The sequence below is a fragment of the Manis javanica genome, chromosome 7 (genome assembly GCF_040802235.1).
Source record: "Manis javanica isolate MJ-LG chromosome 7, MJ_LKY, whole genome shotgun sequence".
In the NCBI taxonomy this organism is placed as follows: Eukaryota; Metazoa; Chordata; class Mammalia; order Pholidota; family Manidae; genus Manis; species Manis javanica.
Genome location: NC_133162.1, coordinates 89,417,686 through 89,438,707, shown reverse-complemented (window position 1 = coordinate 89,438,707; position 21,022 = coordinate 89,417,686). Strand labels below are relative to the sequence as shown.

Here is a 21,022-nt window from a genome sequence, read left to right as displayed (position 1 = left end):
TATAGTAACACTGTAATGACTTTGTATGGTGACAGATAGTAACTACTCTTATTGTGGTGAGTATGTCATAATGTACATGAAATGTCCAATCACTATGTTGTACACCTGAAACTAATATGATATTGCCTATCAGTTATATTTCAATAAAAAAAGTAGAATGAGCTGTTTTAACTCCTTAAAAGTTTCAAATAATGATTTAAAAATGGATATTAAATGAATCTAACCAGTTTTCAACTTTGGTTGATTTGCTATTTCAATGTAGATAAAATGCAAGTTTTTCTAAAAAAAAAATAAAAATAAAAATTTTCTTGTGACCCGTTTTAAAAGGTAGATTTTTGAATCCAGTATACTACCTTTAAATGAAATTGCATTGTTTTTCTCAGAGAATTTTTATTACAAAACATCATCTATTTATGTGACACTTACCAACTGATTTCTCGGATAGCACCGGATTTATTGCACACAACAACCTGGTTAGGCAGGTGTCACTTCCCTTTTATAAATAAGGACGTTGTCTCAAAAGCAACTTGTCCAGTAGAAGGATTTGTCTTTTGAATTTAAAATCAGTATTTTTTCCTTTATCATACACTGTATAGTGAAGCTTGACAAATTACGAGCAAAAGTTTGTGGAATTTACTTTTTTCCTCAAGCCACAGGAGAAAGTGAAGCAAACCAAATCACTTAGCACACGTGGTAACTTATACTGGGCAGATTCGAAGCATAAGTGCAAGAAACGTTAAAGTACGTAACAATTATTTCTGTGAGTAATGCGGTTTTCCCCAACTCCTGCCCTATTTACAGATGAAGAAAACCAGTGCACTCAGCTTTACACGGAAAAACTGAGTACTTTCTAATTCATATTTAGCTCTAAATTGTATTATCTTACTTTTTTCCTACAGACTTATTTTTGAGTGTTGAATGTTAAAATAGCCAGACTGTTAATATTCAACAGGAAAGTCCATTGTCCTCCAGACTTGTTATCTAGCCAAGCACAGCTTTGACTCCCTCACTACCACACCACCCAAAGAAATGAAGAAAAATACATTTAGGAATTCCGAATGGAGAACCTATTATTTTAAGGGTAGATTTAGAACTGAGGGATTTAACAGATTACACAAACTGTGTGGACATAGAAACTAAGGACTTGCTAATAACCTAACTGTTGCCATAGAGAAAAAGAGAATTCTAGATAGTCCCAAGGTTAGTGGGGGAGCTGAGTCTCTACCTGGATTAGCTAGCTAGGGTAAAGGCTTTGGTCAGATTAGCTTTAGAGAAGATTAGGTTACACAGATGTTTTTTAAATGTCCCCATGGGACTGTGATTATGGGGTGTTGGCCAAACTATGAGATGGCTGATAACATTTCACACAGACAGGAACATAAATCCAATGTTTTGCTATTTTCCAGACCTGATGGCGATGTGCAGCTGCCTCCTGAGAAATATGCCTTTGCTTCCATGTTCATTCTGTGAGAGCCATCCAGGCTTCACAGTTGCTCAGGCAGAATTCAAGAAATTGAGCTGCTGAAAATGGTGGTGCCATTATTAGCAATTAAGAGCACATTCAGTTAAAACTCTTCTTTTTGAATTTCAACAACCAGAGAGTTTTTTTAAAATGGTTACTTATATTTTTCTCTCATATTTTCTCCTTCCTCCTCCCTTTTTTCCTTCCTACCTCCTTTGCTCCCTCACCTCCAAGGCAGTGGGGTCCACTGCAAAGGTCATGGACTTCAGAGCCCTCCTCATCTAGGTGTTTATCCCTCCCCCATCAATGGTGGCTGTGAAACCTTGAAGACTTTAAGACTTACTAATGGTCATTAATCCAATGTTCTCATGTCTGAAACAAAGATGATAACACCTACTTACTTTATAGAGTTATTGTAAGGAATATTCTGATAACATAAGTAGAGTGCTTAGTATGGTGCCTGGCATATACTTGTTGCTCAGTAAACTTCAGACTGTCTGCACTTTTTCACTCGACCAATATTCACTGGGCATCCTACAACGAGCCAGTCAGTGTACTGTGAGGGAGATGTGAAAGGGAAGGCGCCTCGGTCTTTGAGGGTCTCACAGTCTAACAAGAGCCTGGTTTAACTGACTTCATAGCCTGCAGGAAGAAAGAACTGAATATATAAATTTTGCAAGAATATTGAAAATAAACCAGAGCTGGTTTTCAAATTATTACTTATTATTTTGTTATCAAGAAACGTTTACTGACCACCCACCATGCCGACCATCATGGATAATTTCCTGATCCCAAGAATTCATGATCTACACATACAACACTTAAAAATAAACCTAATTTGCATTGCTACTTTGTTTTAAATAAAAGGACAAAGTAATCTATATTGATTATGTTTTCTTGTTTGAACTAGTATATGAGTGAACACTGGAAATACTTGATCACATGAGAATGTAGAAAATATACACAAATTCAGTATCATTCATTGCAAGGAAATACTGAGAAAAGGCATATCTACATGCATGATTGTCCTCTCAGCAGCCTCAAAAATATCCATGCATGTGACCCAACCTTAGAGGTTAGGACCTGCTTCTTCATATCTTGAGAGAACGTTGCATTGCTGCAGTTCACATCATTGGCCACAGGAAGCCCAGGACTCCTGTAGCCTAGTTTCCATACCGTTCTATAAATCAGTTTTTCAAACTCACCTTAACCACTACCCCATCCCACTCAGGCCACAAACTCTTGAAATCCTTGTGCTATGCCCTTTGTAAGTTATGATCTATCCCTCAACTTTTCTAAATGTTCTCCCCTCCTTGTTGCTCTGTGGGAAACTTGTTCCCTTTACAGCTCTCCCAGGTGGAGCTGATGGTTTTCACACACCCTCTCACCACTGGGTCCAAAGCAGGTGGCAGACATCCTCTTATTTCTCACTGATGCTTGTCAGGCCACCTCTCACTTTGCCCACACCATTCTCTCTTGCCACCATCTTCTAGGGTCCCTCTAGGTCACTCCCAGTCCTTCCATGAGGATTTTGGCTCTATGTCAGCACCCTTGAAATGCCAGGAGCCACAGAGATGCTCCTTCTAATATCCTGGCCCCCAGCCTCCACCCCTGCAGTGATCTCATCTTTTACTCAACCTCAGCCACTCATTCTATGGTCATAACTCTAGACTCTGAAGACCAAAAACTGCTTCCCGTCTGTAAACATCAGTTTCAAATATCCTACTCTCCAGCAACCACCTCTTTCCAGCTCATTTCCTCTAGTGTTTCAACTTCAACAATCCTTGTATCTTTTCCAGATGCCGGAAGAACTACCACCAGGTCTGCTTCCCACCTCTCTCCTGCTCTCACTTCCCTGGTTTCTCAGCTGCCATCCCATGGCCAGGTATTAGACTCATTATCACAACCTCACAAACACTGTCAGTTCCCTAATCCTTGTTTTATGTCATGATGCTCATTGACCTAGTCAATCCTTATTAACTCCAACTCTGACATTCCATACCCGCACCCATGAAACAGAATGTGGCTCCGAGAAAAACATGAGCAAGCTTAAACAGGTCATCCTTTAAAATCATGATCACTAGCCTCAAGGGAGCTCTTCTCACAGTACATTTCCCCAGTCCACCCATTCTCACCTCCTCACACCTTTCCTCTAACACCATCTTCTTCATGCTCTCCCTTCTGTCCTGTCACTGTAGATGAGCTACCACAGATTCCATCCTCCAGACCTTGGGATTCTGTCACTTACAAGTCCATCATAGCAAGTCCTCTTCACCCCTTTGCCTTAAATTCTTCCACTCTGCTTCACTGCTGTGGTCGTGCTTCTAGCGCTCAACCCAACACTAGCTGGTGGACTAATGCTCAGGCGTGTCGACCTTCCCTGATATGGCACTGTAGCCATGGAAAGTAAGCAGCTGCTTAACTTCCCCTTGACACCAGCCATGGTCCCAAGCATTGGGATGTCACCAGCAGCACCTGTTCCCTGGGAGGGAATCCCAGTCAAACTCCAGCAGGGAGGGGCTCAACTTTCCTTCAAGCATGCCATATGGTGGAAATATTTTATATCTCCTAAACTGATGGACTGCCCATGCTGGAAAGGAACTTGGAAATCGCACTGAGTCTCTGATGAAGAAATTGAGAATCTGAGAGGCCAAACCACTTTCAGTGCTTTGGCAAGTATCCTGATATAAAGGGTTCTGTGGTTTTTTTGTAATTAGAAATACAATGTGGAGCTTTTGAAAGGTTGTGTTGAAGGCATTATACCCCAATTACCTAAAAAATTCCTATGCTACAAATTTTGAACAAATATCCAAAAGGAGAAAGGAGAAAAGGAAACTGGTCAGGTAGAAAGAGAGGTTCTGGTTAAGAAACAGTCATGTGGGTTACTGGGCTGCCCCTCTGCCTGGCTCGGGAACGCAAGACCTGGCCCTTGCTTTTCCCATGAGTTCAATGGGAGGAAGCAGTGGGGTCGTGGTCATTCTGAGGGCAGATGCCACCTTTGCGGGTGAGTGTTCTCTCCCTAGCTCAGCCTCATTGAAGACTCCCTCCAGTGCCTTCTTTTTGCTTCTAGTCTTGGTTCTTTGTCTCCTCAGAAACTGTTTTCAAGTTGCCTGCTGCCTCTTATTGTCAGTGCTGTGACTCCTCATTCACTTTTCTCCTCCTTTAATAGAAATAAGCGAAGCCATCAGCCTAGACCACCTGGATGGCTAAAGGAGAATACAAGTGCATTGGACAGATAATCAACTCACTTCTCCATATTGCTGTGTCCACCTACTCAAATGATGGTTAAATGGAACTTAAAGTCCAAAGAATTCCATTTCTTTTGAAAAACCTTGAAGTTGGTGCCCCTCACACTGTTGGCCTTCTAAAGTGCATTATCTGTTACCTTGCCTTAGATTTAAAGCCAATGATTAATCTGTCACCTCTTGAATGGTGTCCTTAAAGGCTCCCTGGTTAGGTAGATGCAAGTAATACTCATAAACCCAAGAGCAGCAGAGGCATTATGATCCTGTTCCCTTATATTAACAAGAAAAGAACTTATTTCTATTCTGGGATGTGTAAGCCAAAAGGAGTAGGATAGGAAAATGTGGCTTCCTTGTTTGTATTCCTGATTTGAATCTGTATCAGTCATTCACTATGGCGCCAGTCAGTGGAAAGAGGATGTGCCATGGACCTCAATCATTCTTTTGGGTCACCCCAGATCTGCATCCCTTTCTATGTTTAAAATATTACCCAGTGTGCCAGAGAGTGGCCAAAGTGTTCACCAAAACCTTTTACCTTTTCTCCTGGGTGCCAGATAGATGACATTTCTCAGTTTCTCTCATTCTTATATCAAATCTGGACAACAGACAATAAGAGCAAATGAGGTATCCCAGGTTCAGGCTTGGCCCATAACAATCTTCCCTGCAATCCTCATTCTCTGCCACCTTGATTCTGAAGCCCATAGTGACCTCAAAAGCAAGGTGTTAGGTAATAGGCAGAGCTTCTCTTAGCCAGGATTCTTGGTAGTGTGGAATGGACACACTCCCTACCCCAGTCCCTCCTCTCACTGACTGGACTCCATGTGAGTGCAAAATAAACATCTACTGGGTCAGTCGCTGAGATTTAGGACTTAACTATTAGGGCAGCTAGCATGACCTCAGCCAGTGTACCCATATGATGGGTCTCAGCAAGAGACAGTGATCGCCTCCTACTCTATGGACTGAAAAGCCTCCCTCACATCCCTCCATTGCTTCCCTTTGAATGCACCCAACCAGACTTTGAGTAGTGAGCTGGTGGTACAAAGAAGCAGGGTTCAAGTGGAATGCATTCATTAAATCAAACTCAGTATGTCAACGGTCATGCTTAAATGTTACCTAGTAGCAGCTAAGCCCTTTCTTCTTAGCAGGTATCATGAGATTCTGGAGGGAGGTGGTGGGGTTTTCATCCAGGTTCTGGGGAAGCAGTGGTAGCAGCAGTGTCCAGTATTAAGGGGCATGGTGTCTGTGAAAATTAGGCAGGGCCTGGGCCACCAGCAGAGATGAGACTGCTTCACGGTCAGTGCTGCACTGTGATTTTCACATGTGCCTCTTTTCTGATGGTCACCATGCCTGCTTTTCCAGCCTTCCCAGGAAGTTCATGTCCCGTGCAATAACCTCCAGTGAGGCCTTCCCCTGCCTAAGTTAACTAGAGGTCAGTTCTGCTGCTTGCAACTAAAAACTCCTTTGGATACAAATGCATCCCTTTTAGTGAGAGAAAGACGGGCAGACCTTGTTGCTCCCTGGTCTCGGGAGTTGTTTTCCTCCGGGGTTTTTAGTCATAGTAATAAACACCTTGCAGCGGTCCTGTGACCCCTTTAAAAACTCCAAGACCACCTGAGAGTCTACCTGTGCTGTGAGCCACTCATGTTTCCACTGAAGGTTCAGTATGCTTCCAGAGGGAGAACCAACCTATCTGTATTTTGACTGCCCCAGGTTTGGCCTAAGTAGGTTAAACTTGAGCAAAACAAAGCCTGCTATTTAGGAAAATAGGAATTGGAAAGAAGAGTGAAATGCTGAAGCAATATCTTAGAAAAATTACAAGGAGGAGAAAGGAAACAAGATCTTCCCTGGGAATACTGTACTATATGTTGCAAAGAAATACAAATCAGGACAGCCATTCTAGGTCAATGGGCTGCCCCCTGCAACAGAAGCATAATTTAGATTTTTGTCAAGGTACATGCTCTCTTGATAGCCCTGTCTTTGAAACTGCAGTACAACTAGGTCACAGAAAGTGTTTTGCACAAGAGTAAGTGCTATGGGGCAGGGTAACTGGCATTTTATTCTCGCAACATCATTATTGTGTTTAAGCCACCTTTATAGTCAGGTTACATTCCTACTGTGGTAGGCAGGAGGAAGGAAACTCGCCTAGAGAGACCATCCTGGAGGTCTCACCTGTACAACCACCACCTCTGTCTTGGGCCTGACCACGTGTATGCCAGTCCTGAGCCTCTTTCCATATTTCCTCCATGAGGTGTCAGAAGTCTTGTATGTTGTTAGGAGGTTGGCCCCCAGTGAATGAATGGTCCAACATGCCAGGACCATTTTTCTACCTAAATCTGAACTGTCCTCAGGAATGGCTTTGGCCAGTAGCCTGTGGTGGGACTGACATGGCACCCATCCCAGAGGCTTGGCCATGAGAGGCCTTGCAGTGTTCCTGTGCCCCCTTTAAAAGCCCCGAGACCACCTAGTTGTGAAGATGCCTAGTCCAGCCCACTGGAAGCTGAGTGGCACCTGGAGGACAGGCAAGGGGCCAGAGTTGGTAGCCAGCCCCGGATGTAGTGGCTGCACCTCCAATCCTGGCCCATCTATCTTTCGGCTGAATACAGCTGCAGGAGTAAGAGTGGCAGAAAAACCAGATGCTCACACAAGAGTGAGAAAGAGTGCATCCCTGTTGTCTGAAGCCAGTAAGATTTTTGGTGGCTGGTTATGCCTCCAAAAATAGTTGACAGGAGGCGAGACCCAATCACTGAGGATGGCAGACTATGAAGAGCCCCTGTTTGTGGTATGGAGCTGGCAGACACAGTATTGCAAACTTCTAAACTCTGATTACCTTTCAACCCTTTAAACTCAAAGATCAGATAAGTTTGCTGAAGAAGCTATAAGCCACATAGAACTAGTGATAGAAACTATAACTTAGATTCCACTAGGCTAACTGAAGAGTTCTTCCTGTGACTTCCAGGAAAACCAGAAAGCCCTCAAAATAGACAATTCTGTTGCATCATTGCACCAGAGACAATCAATGCTCACCACCTCCTGTGGCGTTTTCTAGCATTTGCACAAAATTTCAGGGAATTGCTGCTTTTGTTTGTTCTGTAGAATCAGATCACTATTCCCTCAGCCCAATAACCTTTTCCAAAATAAGCTCCCTAAATTAGATTAATAAAATGTGTAAGGATGCACAGAATACATGTATAGGTCATAGAAACCACCACTACAGAAAAAAATCTTTTGTACAGATTTACTTAGGAATGTTAATAAAAGGAATAGATTTTCACAAAACTAATGCTTAGAAATTCTCATCCAAAGAACAAAAAGACTTGGTCCTCTTCAGGTAATCATGTTAAAGATATGAGATAATGGCAGCAGTGTGCTCTTGGCTAAAAGGTGTCCTTTTGTCACTGTGAGGTTCTGATTGGTTGTGACCCACCTACCTACCTTTCTAGCATTGTTTGAACCCCTTCCTCCCAAACCACCAGAAAACCATGTCTGGATATCTCATGCCTCCTTATTAACAGTGACAGCACTGGCCCCCTACCCCCTGCACCTGCAGCTTGTCCTCTGCCAAGCTGACCCAGACCCAGTCTGGGTCCGGTCCCCCCTCTCTGGTTCCCATGGGCCCTATGCATGGTGTTGCCAAGCACACATTTCCCTGGGCAGTTAACTGCTCATTACATGCTGTCTTCTCAGTGAGACCCCAAGCACCTTAAGGTGTGGCCCCTCACTTGTTTATTCACAGCATCTGGCCCAGTGCTTGATATAAAATCAGTGCTGAAAATACATATCTTATATGAATAGAAGACCCATATGTCCAATTAGCTACTTGATAAATTTACTTGGATGAATCAAGGACATTTTAAAATTAAAATATCCAAAATGGAGCTCTTGATTTATACCTCAAATTCAAAAGTCCTGCTTTTCTTCCAGACTTCCCAATGTCAGTAAATGCACCTTTGCTCAGGCACTCCACCTGGAAACTGGGGAGCATGAGGACCCTCCTCTGCCCCTCACCCCAACATTGTGCCCTGCTCTTTCTACCTCCAGATCTCTCTTCACTTCCGGGTGCTCCTGCTTGGATGACCACAAAACCCTTGCAAGTGGTCTCCTGTTTGTGAACGCATCACCCTCTAACCCATTCTCCACACAGCCACCAGAACCATCTCTTAAAGTCCAAATTAGGCTGGTTATTCCCCTTTCCAGAACCTTGCATGTATCCCATTATGCAGAGAATAAAATATAACCCCCTTGCTCTGGCTGTGATGTCCCTGTGACCTAGACTCTGGTCTCCTGTGCCACGTTGCTGCCAGCATGCTGGTAAGCTCTGGCCACATTAGCACTCCTGGGTGCCTGGGATGCTCCAAGTTGCTTCCAACTTATCCATTTGGCAATGATCAGTTCCAGCCTGGAACATTCTTCCTCCTGTTCTTCCCATCCTGGAAACCAGAGGTCTGCCTGGACCATTCCGTGAAAGGAGCAGCTCACCATCCTCACCCTCTACAGTGATGGCGATTACAGAACCTTCCTTCCCGCCTTCATAGGCTTTCCCCAAGCTGTAACCAGCTGGCTCATTTGTATCTCTCACTGAAGGAAATCATCAGGAGGAGAAGAGTCTCAGGTCATGTGCCCACTGCCTCTCTACCATTAGAACTTTGCCCGACCCAGAGTCGGTGTTAGAAGAGCATGTACTGAATGAGGGAATGAACAAAGAGCACAGGAGTTGGAAACACGAGCACATCCACTAAGCTGATCCTCGCGTTCTGGACCCCACGACTCCCCGTCTGACTGATGGGAACACAGGGCTCACACTTCCAAGATCCAGGCTGAAGCAGGAACTACAAAGTGAGAAGCATTCTAGTTGGGCCTGCACATACATGATCTCACTTAAATCACACCACTTCATGAGGTCGCCATCCTTATTTTTTTTAATAGATGAAAAGCAAAGCTCAGAGACACTAACTGACTTGCCCTCAACAGACCACAACACCAGTAATCCCCAGAAGTGGGCTGTAGGTTTTAGGTCTGGCTGACTCCACATGGAACCCTCATGTGCTCCACAGCCTCCTGCCACTTCTGAGTTCTTCCCAGAAGGATTGAAACTAAAGTTTCGACTTGCTATTCCAAAGGTTTATATCAGACTGTTTCACTTCATGATTCCCTCCAATGACTGGGATTTGCTTATATCAGAAAATGTGGGTAAAGGAGTTGTAGCAGGTGCCTTGATTCCCATTTGCAGGAAAGGCATTTAATTCTCCCCATCAGGGTGCCTTCTTATGAAAGCTTTACATGATAATTAACTCAAGTGATTCACTTCTGACAACATCCGCAAACGAAGACATTCTTACCTCGGAATTCCAGTCCTCGAAGTTGAAAGGTGACAAGACCATTTCCAGTTTCAATCAGGTGAACAAAAGCATTGAGGTAATCTGAGGCCAAAATAAAGCAATCACCAGAGCTGTAGTTCCCCCAACGGCCGAGAGCCAAGTCTCCGCAGAGGGTCTCCTGGAGGGCCCTTGTCAGGTGCTCATAGAAGATGGAGTTGAGGTTGTTATCATCATTCCCTAAAGACAAAGCATGAAACATGATCACTGAAAGCTTATTATTCTCTACTCAGACCTAGAGAAGAGTGAATTGTCATTTGATTAAGGGAAAATCAGACTTTTCAGATACTCCACTATGGATAAAATGAGAGTTCCTGTGGTTGACTAGCTCACTGCACACCTGTGGCTGTTGACTCTATATAAAGAGCTCTGCCCAGTGCTCTGGGCATGACATGGTGGCAGGGCTGCAAGGCTGCAGGAGAACAGAGCAGAGGCTGGAGTGGTGGCAGTGCCGAGGACAGAGGCCCAGAAGAATGGCTGTGTGGGATGACTGTGCAGAGAGGCCCAGGGGACGACTGTGCAGAGAGGCTCAGAGGATGGCTGTGTGGACAGAGGGGCCCAGAGGCAGAGACTGGCTTGCTGCCTGCAGATTTGCTCTGAGTGAATGGGATTCTAGTGACTGATCTGCCACCTGGAAATAAAGTTGGGTATAACCCTTTCACCCCAAGAACGTTTTTCTGTCAATTTCTTTGGTCACACTGAATCCATAGTGAACTTGCCCGGGGCTGAAACCCATTGGCAAGACAGTTGGCGTAGTCAGCAGGATTCACTGTTGACCAGGAAAAAAGTCAGGCTGCCCTTATGGGAGGGATGCTTCAGCGGGTGCCCCTGTGAATGGGGAGACAGTGGATCATCCCCCAGTGGGTATGTGGTCTGAGGTGGCCTGCCTCCTAGAGGACTGGGCCCCACCGCAGGACTGGAGGCAAGTGGAGGTGACACCTGAGGCAGTAGGGGTGGCCCTTGGTATAATAAGTAGATCCTTTGAGAAGCAGAGTGTCCATGAGGCAGCAGGGACTGTGGGTTGGCTACTTCTCACATTCTTAAAAAGGTCTACAGAGGAGACCCAAGAAATGGCGGCGCAAGAACACGAGCGGCAAACTTCAGTAGATCCCCTGAGGAGGGAAGTGGCGTTGTTGCAAGAGGCAGCACAAGAATGCCAGCTGCAGACTTCTGTGGATGCCCTGAGGAGGGAAATGCTATTGATGAGGGAGGAAGCAGCACCAGAGCACCGGCAGCAAGGTGCCATTGGAGATGAGATGGCAGTGCTGCCAGGTGTTCTGAAGGAGGAAGAGGCCATCAAGGAAAAGGACAAATTCCTGAGGGAAGCACAGGCAGAGGTGGCACAAGAACGTCAGCAGTGAAGCGTTGAGCTGAAGGTAAGAGACATTGGTAAGACATCCACCCATTTTAATTGATTTTATGAGAACCTCCTATTTTTTCCCTTCATACTTCTTCTGGGAAACCTCATCTACACAAGTGAATTCAATTATTGCCTAAATGCATGTGACTCACAAATTCCTCTCTCCAGCTGATCTCTTGTCTGTGCTCTAGACTGTATGTCTGCTAGTGTGCCTAAAGTGCTCCTTACCTTCACCACATCCAAGTCAGGCCCAGGTGGCTCCCCTCTCAGTGAGCAGGACTGCCATCTAGTCAGCCACTGCCTAGGGGCCTGTGCTCCCGCTCTTTAATACTCATGACTCTCAATTTTATTTTCTTCAAATATTTTTTGTATCTTTCTACCTTTCGTCATTTCCATTACCCCATCCTATTCAAGCTACAATATTTCTCAAATGGATAACCACAACAATAATGTGACTCACTGCTGTATCTTCACTGGGACCTGCTCCCTGTGGGGAAGTTGGGGTTCCTATGGCCAGGATCCTCACTGAACGTAAACCACCTGATGATGTAACTGGCCTGTTGCTAAGCTATTGCTTCCACACCTTTAGGCAATAAGCTATTATTGCACTATATAGAGAGCTTGGACCAGTGCTCTGCACGGAGGCAGAGACGCTGGTGTTCGACTTACTGCTGGAGAACAAGCCAGGTAATAAACCCTTTCACCCCAAAGAACGTTTTGCTGTCAATTTCTTTGGTCACACTGAATCCATAGCGAACTTGCCCGGGGCTGAAACCCATTGGCAAGACACTCCCTCATCCGTCCTCTACACCACAGAATGAGCTTTTCACATGGAAAACCTAAACGTGCCAACCAGGACCCCCTACCCTCCAATTTAATGTCTGTCATGGTTTCTCAATACTCTTAAGAGAGAGACAATAGGTCTTATCATAGGGTCCCCTGTAATTTATCATTCACAGGTCCAAGCTAGGACAGTCCTGAGCAAACCCAGGCTGTAGGTCACACGAGACTCCGTGCTCTGCTCTTTCCCTCACCCCTGCCCTCACCTCACGCTGACTATGCCCGCCCTGCACGCCCTTGTGCTCTGCCACACAGAACTCCTTTCAGCTGAGGGACTTACGGGCCTCTTCCCACTGGGGGTTTGTAGCTGCTGATCTTTCTGCCTGGGCTGCACTTCCATTCTTCTCTGGCTTAATAACTCTGTTATTTCTCAGACCTCAGGCCAATCACCACTTCAGGGAAGCCTTCACTGACCATTTTGCCAGACCAAATCCCCAATTCAGGCTCTTTGCTCTGTGCTCCTCACCTTTGAAGCACTTGTCACAGTTGGAATTTGCCTTGCTTTTTGTGTGCATATGTGTATATGGTTATTTGATTAAAACACCTGATTTCTCCAATGCACTACAGAGTGAAGACAGATACATATCTAAATTTGTTTTCATATCCTGATACTTGCAGAATTCCTAACATGTAGCAGGGACTACCTAAGTGTCTGTTGACTGATAGATAATGCTGTAGATCATATAGCTTCTTTAAGAGAAATTTTGTTTTTAAGAACATACCTGTCAAATAATTCCAGGACTTGTTTTGAAATCAAAATCACTGAGGTATAATTTATAGACAATAAACAGCATCAATTTATGTAAATAATTATTACTAGTATTATATGTTATATCCAATTTTTCTCATATATTGTATATACATAGATATAAATTATTATATTATGTAGATGCCATTTATTTTAAAATTATATATATATGTCAAACAGATTTATTGAGGAATAATTTATGTAGAGTAAAATTCACCTTTTTTAGTGTATCATCCTATGATAGTCTTCATAAATGCATATAGTCACGTAACCACCACTTAGAATAATGCATCTGGGATTCATCCATATTGCTGGACACAAGAATAGTTTGTTCCGTTTTATCATAGAGTACCCTGTTGCATGCAAGTGCTATAGTTTTTTTGCATCCGGTGGAGGACCTTGGGTCGTTTCTGTTTTTGGTGATCCAGTACAAATCCAGTACAAATATTCTTGAACATAAGTTTACATGAACAGAAGTGTTTGTTTCTCTTGAGTAAACACCTTGCCTGGCATGCTCCTCTCCACAGTGGCAGTGCCATTTCACATCCCCTGAGAAGCGAAAGAGCTCTAGTGGTTCTGCATCCTTGGCAGAACTTGGTGTCATCAGCTGCTGTGTGTCTGTTTACTTTCAGCCATTCTAACTGGGGAGTGAGCCACCAAGGGAAAGAAGGACAGATTCGGTCAGGAGATGGGACGGCAGTGTGGTCTGCTGCCCAGTGGGGGCCGGGTGGCTTCAGAAGCCAAGGAACTGGGGTTGTGGTACATTTCCCTTAATCTCCCTTTCACTCCCTCTGTTGGATCTCTCATGATGAAGGACAGAAACCTGTTAAGGAGGAGGCCAGATAAACTGGGAAGCACTCCTGGCCCTGTGGTCTTTCCATGGAGGAAATGCTAGGAGGAGACAGGAGGACAATGTGTAGTCAGTGCTTCTGTTTTAGGAGTATCTCTCCTTTGGGAGTAAATCCTGGCTCTGGAAGATCAGAGAAGCATAGAGTTGTCCCAGAGAGAAAACATCTAAAGCCAAGCTCAAGGCTTCCTTCCAGGCTGTCTATTGAGTGGAGAGATTCTGGAGGTTCAGGATAAAGACGATAGATCAAACCGACTCCCCTGCTCTGCACCCTTGGGAGATGGAGTAAGACTGGGGATGGGAAAGCGCCCAGTGCACCTACAGAAGGAAGAGCACCGACCTGCCTCTAAGAGATCTATCAGGTGACACTACCAAATCATGAATATCCTTGTAGGGCATTCATGAACATCAAAAGAGGAATTGAAATTAGTGCCTTTATAACCTACTTATGATTAATGGAGAGAAAGAAACTGTACCATGGGTTGAGTCATGTCAGGCAGTCTAAGAGAGTATCACTATGCTTAATCATTTATGCATATGAAGCTTGCCTGACCTGCCAATATATTCATCTTCCATGATGAATCAGCCTGCATTCCAGATGCTAATTAGAGATTACTTTGAGTTTCTGGCATTTTTAAAGGAAAGGTCTGAATGAGAGAATTAACTTCTGCTTAATTGTTTGAGCTGTTTGAGGTTTAAATAAAACAAAACGATTTAAAGCACTGAAAGTGGAGATCTTCTTAGAGCATGTTGATCACACATCTAAATAATTAGATAAAAATGAGAAATAATGATGAATAACTAGAGGCACGAAGTGCTGCGGAACTGTTCATGTGCCTAATATCAATGGCCCTGTAATGTCACAGGGCCCCACAGCTGCACCTCAGAGAGATATTTACCCCACCCTCTCTGGCAAGTTGTACTGGCATAAAGTTCAGCAACAAGTAAACCTGTCTCTCCAGGTATTTTCAAACTTCAAATTATGATTTCAAATTAACCATGTATGTGCAATTCAACTATAGATAATGAGAATGATGTAATTCTTCCTAGACAACATTTTTTGGCACAGGGGAGAGAGTGAAATGGAGAAAAATAGAAAACAGTTAAAATTTGCACTCTGAGATGATGGGTAAAAATGTGAGATAGATTATGAGACAGAAGTAAATGATTTTTTTAACAGGTAAATCCTTCCATAGCTTAATGCTAAACTACATTTCTGAAGACTTCAGGATCCTGGAATGGTTTGCCTTTGAGAACATCGTAATGCTGATGCTTTTCCAAGGAATTTTTTGATGAGACCAATACAATGTTTATAGTCTATATTTGACATTTATTGTATGCAAACTAAAGTGCCTTAACAGAGTTATTCAATACTAAACACACATCTAATCAATTCTAAATAATGGAGGCATACATTTCTAAATCAAATCAGGATGCTTCATCAGCCTACTTGCACAGTTTTATTTTTACAGTCAGTATACTCACCAAGACATGCATTGTCTCTACAATGATTAAAAACAGTGAGTACTTAATCCCCGTCTTTGGACTGTACACATCCATCTACACAATAAAATAAATCATTTCAAAAGAGTGAAGAAAAATAGTTTCTTACCTGGATCCTTTTCAATTTGGACTACGAGTCTTGTGTTGGAATTATCCACACGTCTTGTACTAGAAGAGGTCACAGAAAGGTAAAAGGTCATGATTAGATATCTACAAATGAGAGACTTGGTTAACAGTCAGCTGCATGAATGGGAAATGGAAGGGAGATAGAGCTCACATACATGATTGCTCCATGCTGCAGGCAGAGAGAGGGGCCTCATGGTAAACAAGAGAAAGAAAAGTACAAGAAACACGTGGAGGGAAGAAATGAGTACGCCTCCTGATTTGGGAGAATGGCCCTGTGCCTTATTATTTCTGAACACTGGTCCACAAAATAAAAGCAAGCACTTGAACTGCAAATGGCATGTCACTCACTTTCAGAACTTGAGAGCATGCACACATAGGTAACTATCATTTCAAACTGATTCCAGAAAACCATGGTGAGTCATCAAAGTCACTGTCACTTGCTTTCAAGAGTTGAATGTTTCTTAAAAGCCATTCTTAAATTGAACTACAGGAATAAAAACAGCTCTCGCAAACTTAAAAGACAGATTGTAGCTATGGTAACAAGTGGTGAGCAGAATGGGTTTTAAACCTCTTCATTTATGACAAGCCACCTCAGTTCACAGTGTGGTAAGCCAGTCAATCCTTGGTGGTCCTTTGCTTCTGAAAAGTCAGCCAGTGAGGGGCAGGCTCCCTCCAGGCTTCTGAGAGGTGACTGCAACTGATCAGCAACAGCCTCCCCAGTAACTACCTGTACAGATGGTATCAGCCCACATATGCCTGTAAATCTCCACCAGTCCTTGAACTTCACATGCCCTGAAAACCCTTATAAGTGCAGCAATCTGCTCTGCTGAGAGAGATGGGACCTCATCAGCTTTGTTTATTTCAGGTATTTAGTGGTGGTCTCATTATCCTTAGAGGATGAAATATGAAATTGATGTCAACCACATGAACTTGGATATTCAACTGTTTATAACTTCCAAAAATGGCAATTTCCTATGGTTAAACCTAAGCCTTTAAAGGGCTTTCATTAAAAATATATCACTGAACATAGGGTTACATACAAATTTGAACATAATGAGGGTCTTACTAACATGCATGCCTGGCTCGTGCCTTCACTCCCTCTGCCCTTTGCTTTCTATGCTCCAGCCATGCCGGCCTTCTGTTTCTATGTCTTCAACATGCTGCGACTTCCCACTCTGTCCCCCACCCTGAGTTCTTTGCTCTCTTGTGTGTCTCTACTTGGAGTACTGCCTTTCCAGTTCCACCTATGTTTCCTCTGTCACTCCATTCATCCTTCAAGTCTAGCTCGAGTATGACTTCCCCTGGGCAGCCTTCCTGAGACCTGCTGTAGGTGAGATTGATTTGTCCCGTGCTCTTTCTTCGCACCTCTACCTCTCCTTTGGGGCAATTGTCATGGTTAATATTACTACTAATGATGACAGCTAACATTGATGTAGCACTTCCTGTGTCAGTATTTTACATATATTAAATCATTATAGTCTCACAAGCACCTTCTAAGGTAGGTACTATTTTTATTAGCCATGCTCCCAGAGGAGGAACCTGAGACAGTGAGATTAAATAAAGCACCCACGGTCATACAGCTAACAGGTAGGAGAGCCAGGATTTGAGCCCGAGTAAGGCTGGCTCTAGAGCCTTTATTCTACATCATTTATTGTGTAATTATTTGATTATATCTGCCTCTTACACCAGACCCTAAGTAACATGAGGGCAAGATTTTTTCACAACTGGCACATAGTAGTCACTCACTAATGACTGCTGAATGAATAAATGAGTAGTCAGAGATAACGCTTTTCCACAAGGCCTTTTTCTCCCATGATACCTGCTAAGAAAAAAGGACTTAGCTGCTACTAGGTAACATTTAAACATGACCATTGACATAGTGAGTTTGATTTAATAAGTGACAAAAGTACTTGTTGTTAATGTTGCTCATGAAGAGACCTCACAATGCAGACTTCTTTTGTGAACTTGTCTCTTGGGAATCAGAACAGATGAAAGATATTTAGGTAGAGCTGTAATTTGAATAAGTGGAAAGGATTGTCTTCAGAAAATAAAAGTATTCTCTTTTCCTCACATGTCTCAGATACTTGAGAACGGTCTAGGTAAGATCCTGTTTTAGCTTTGTGGAATAGACTCCAGAGATGTGTTAATGGGAAGGAATAGTTATGGGAAGAATCTCAAAAAGGCTGTTAACCCCAGCACTCTGCCCTATTCTGCTGAAAATTTCCTTCTAAATACCCTAAGATCAGCTCTGAAAATAAAAGAACCTACAATGGCAGAAAATAAAGCAAACAACAAAATCCCTTCTAATGAAGGCCAAAATCCCATGTTGGCACAGTTAATCCCTGAATGGAATTTTTAATTTCACCTTAAGACCTAGGAAAAATGGAATTCTTAGCGGCAGAATAAATAATTTTTAAGTGGGACTGAGCCCAAAGAAGCCATTTACCAATTTCCTTAGGGAACAATGACACCTAAAACTCTGTTAACTGGGAAGCTATCTTTTCAAAAATTATAGGACTCAGAATGCTCAGTTCTGATCAGCAACAACTCAGCAGAGCTGCCCAGGTGCCCCAGGGCTCTGGATCTTCACCAGACTCTCTAGAAGGTGAACTGTCAGCCATCTTGGGCAATTCAAGCTTTTCCCCAGGGCTTTCCTCCTGTCAATTTGGTGCTTACCACTCAAAGGTGCTAATTAGCTCAGTAATTGGATTTCTGCCTTGACTGTCCTGTTGCATCAACATCAATTCTGTTGCTCAATGCAAAATTAGGGGCGAATGTCTTATGCTCCTATCTCATGGGGCATGCAGAATGCTGGCATGTGTTAGCTGTGAATCTGCACATACTCTTCTGAGCGCCTGCCTGTAAAAGTCACTCCTTGTTAGCCCTGAGGGCCACACACCAGAAACCTAGTAACAGGTCTGTCTACTCAAGTCAACTTACTTGGAAGTGTCTCTCCCTTGCGCTGATGTGGACTGCAGACCCATAGTCAGTTTCCTCCCTTCAGATTTGATTTGCTCACCTTCTGGTCTGTCATACTAAGTCAAGCACCTTCTCTCTTCATCTGCTGAACTTCAATAATTTAACTGTAATTTTCTTTAATTATACTGTTCTAAATTCTCACTTGTCAGCATACACAGGGGCTATTTGTGGTAGAAGTGTTCCCATTTTTGTTTTTTTTAAGGAAAAGTAGGATTGGCTGGAGTGAGAACTTTGATTGGTTCACATGGCAAACCCAGCACAGAGTTATGGGTGGGCTGTAGCTGTATTCATGGAGCAGGAGAACCCTAGAGAAATCTGGAACATGAGAAGGCAGCCAGTGCTTAACTAGAAGGACACTGCCACTTTCAAGTTGGATAGATACACAAGGTTCATCACAGTTTGCTTTTCATCTTTAATTTTTGCTGCCACTGGCAACTATATTAATTCCTTCAATGCCAGTGGGGCTCACTGGCTGCTGGGTCGCCATGTACTTTAGAATGACTTGGCAGGAGAGGAGTTTCCTGAGGACACAGTGCTGTACAGCTGGCAGGGTGGCTCTGCTGAAGGACAGACATTCAGGTAAACTCCAGCTTTGCTACCATCTGGGGGGCCTGGTTTAGTTCTGGTTCCTGACACCTTAGTGGGTAGCTCTTTGGGATCCCAAACTGGAGGTGGGGGTCTTCGGCAGTGTGACCACCTTTGTCAGGCCTGGGCTCTGACTTTCTTTGCATTTGTTCTGCAAGACTACAAAGCACAGCTCAGCTTGGCTGTTCCTTCCTCCAGGCCGCAGAGGCTCTTGAGTGAAAATGGGTGTAAGTGTGTCCCTTCTCCTGGGTTTGGGCCAGATCCTGGAAAGTTTTAAGAAAGTTGTTGGCTTCTTTTTTAATATTTCATCCCTTTTTCATTAGTTGCCCTCAGTAGGGAAGATTGATCTTGACTACCTAATATGTCATTAGTAGAAATTAAAATTACTATTATACTTTATAGAAATTATGGAAAGGGGGGATCATTTTTAATTGCCTTACAAGCAGTGTTTCTCAATATTCCATGGGCACTTGAAAAGGCATATCCCATTTTCTGTGTGTACATGTATGCATGCGTTATGTGATACATATTAGAGCTACATTATTAATCATGTTGTGTAGGTCGTCTACATCTTTACCCACTTTTCAATCACTTGATTAGTCATGACCTAAGAAAAGTGAAGCACATTTCCTACCACTATTGTATACCTATCTTTTGTCAAATTTTTTATTCTTTTCCTTATGAAATTTCTATGGGATTTATGCGTTGCTATTTATAGCTTATATCTTCACTGTGAATTTTAGTCTTTGCCATTATAAAATGTTCTTGATCTTAATGACTTTTATCCCAAATTCAACCTCTGCTTTAATTTGTTTACATTTGCCTAATACTTTATCTCATTCTTTTATTTTCTACTTTTCTAAGTAAACAAATTTCAGTTATGTCTTTGCATTTGGTTCTGTCTTCATAGTTTATATTATTATCTAATTTTATTTTTTCTTTGATTTTTTGAACACATTCTATTATGGCCTGATTAAAAAAATCAGACAATACTATAAAGTAATAAGTTATAAAACAATATTATGAACAACTTTGCCCCAATCAATTTGAAAATTTAAATGAGATACCTAATTTCCTTAAAAGGTATAACACACTCAAACTAACTCAGGAAGAACAGAATACACCTATAGCTGTTAAACAGATGGAATCAATAGCTAAACAACTACCCACACATATGAAAATATAAACATCTAACAAAATTATTTACCAGAAAAGAAGAAAAAGGATAAAAGGAAGAAAACAGGAAGAACAAGGAGAATAAGGGATGCAGGGAAAGAGAGAACATACAAATTGTAAGAGAAAGAGGAGCACAACTACACACAGCTGACCCTTAACATGAAACAATTTGAAAAATATTTTCTTTACTTTAGCTTACTTTATTGTAAGAATACAGTATATAACACACAGGACATACAAAATTGTGTTAATCAGATTTATGTTAAGGCTTCCAGTCAACAGTAGACTATTGGTAGTTAAGTTTTTTCGGGGAGTCAACAATTACACTGGATTTTCAACTGCAAGGAGGATGGACACTACTAGATTCCACACTGTTCAGTTACTCAAGGGTTAACTATATTTACTTCACTGTTGCTATTTAGAAGTCTTCTATTATACTGCTGTCACTTACCATTTAGTGCTCTGAAACATCACTAGTGTGTAGAAATGTTGGTTTTGTGTGTAGAAATGTGGGTTTATTTTTTATTATTATGGTCATGACTTGTTAGAGTTTTTTAATGTAAGGATTTGTGTCTTTCATCAATTTTGAAAACTTCATACTATTTTCTCTTAAAATTATGCTTCTCGCTATTTGTTCTACTCCTTCTTCCAGGAACTCCACTGAGACTTCTAGTTGCATCTTTCATTCTATTTCCCATGTTTCTTAACCTTTCTGGAACATTTCCCACATCCTTATCTTTCTCTATTGCCTTCTGGGCAATTTTCTTAGATTATTTTCTACT

At 42.6% G+C, this 21,022-nt stretch overlaps 1 protein-coding gene across 5 annotated transcripts in view; it reads right to left on the bottom strand.

Annotated features, from left to right (window-relative positions):
• The window catches only part of PCNX2 (pecanex 2), a 402,596-nt gene that overhangs the window by 69,733 nt on the left and 311,841 nt on the right, over positions 1-21,022 (bottom strand). For all 5 annotated transcript variants that reach the window (XM_037017074.2, XM_037017075.2, XM_037017071.2 and 2 more), the window contains 2 exons: positions 15,484-15,542; positions 10,041-10,256 (listed from right to left, as the gene is read on the bottom strand). In XM_037017074.2, coding sequence (XP_036872969.1) covers positions 10,041-10,256; positions 15,484-15,542 — 275 coding nt within the window. The remainder of the gene's footprint in view (positions 1-10,040; positions 10,257-15,483; positions 15,543-21,022) is intronic.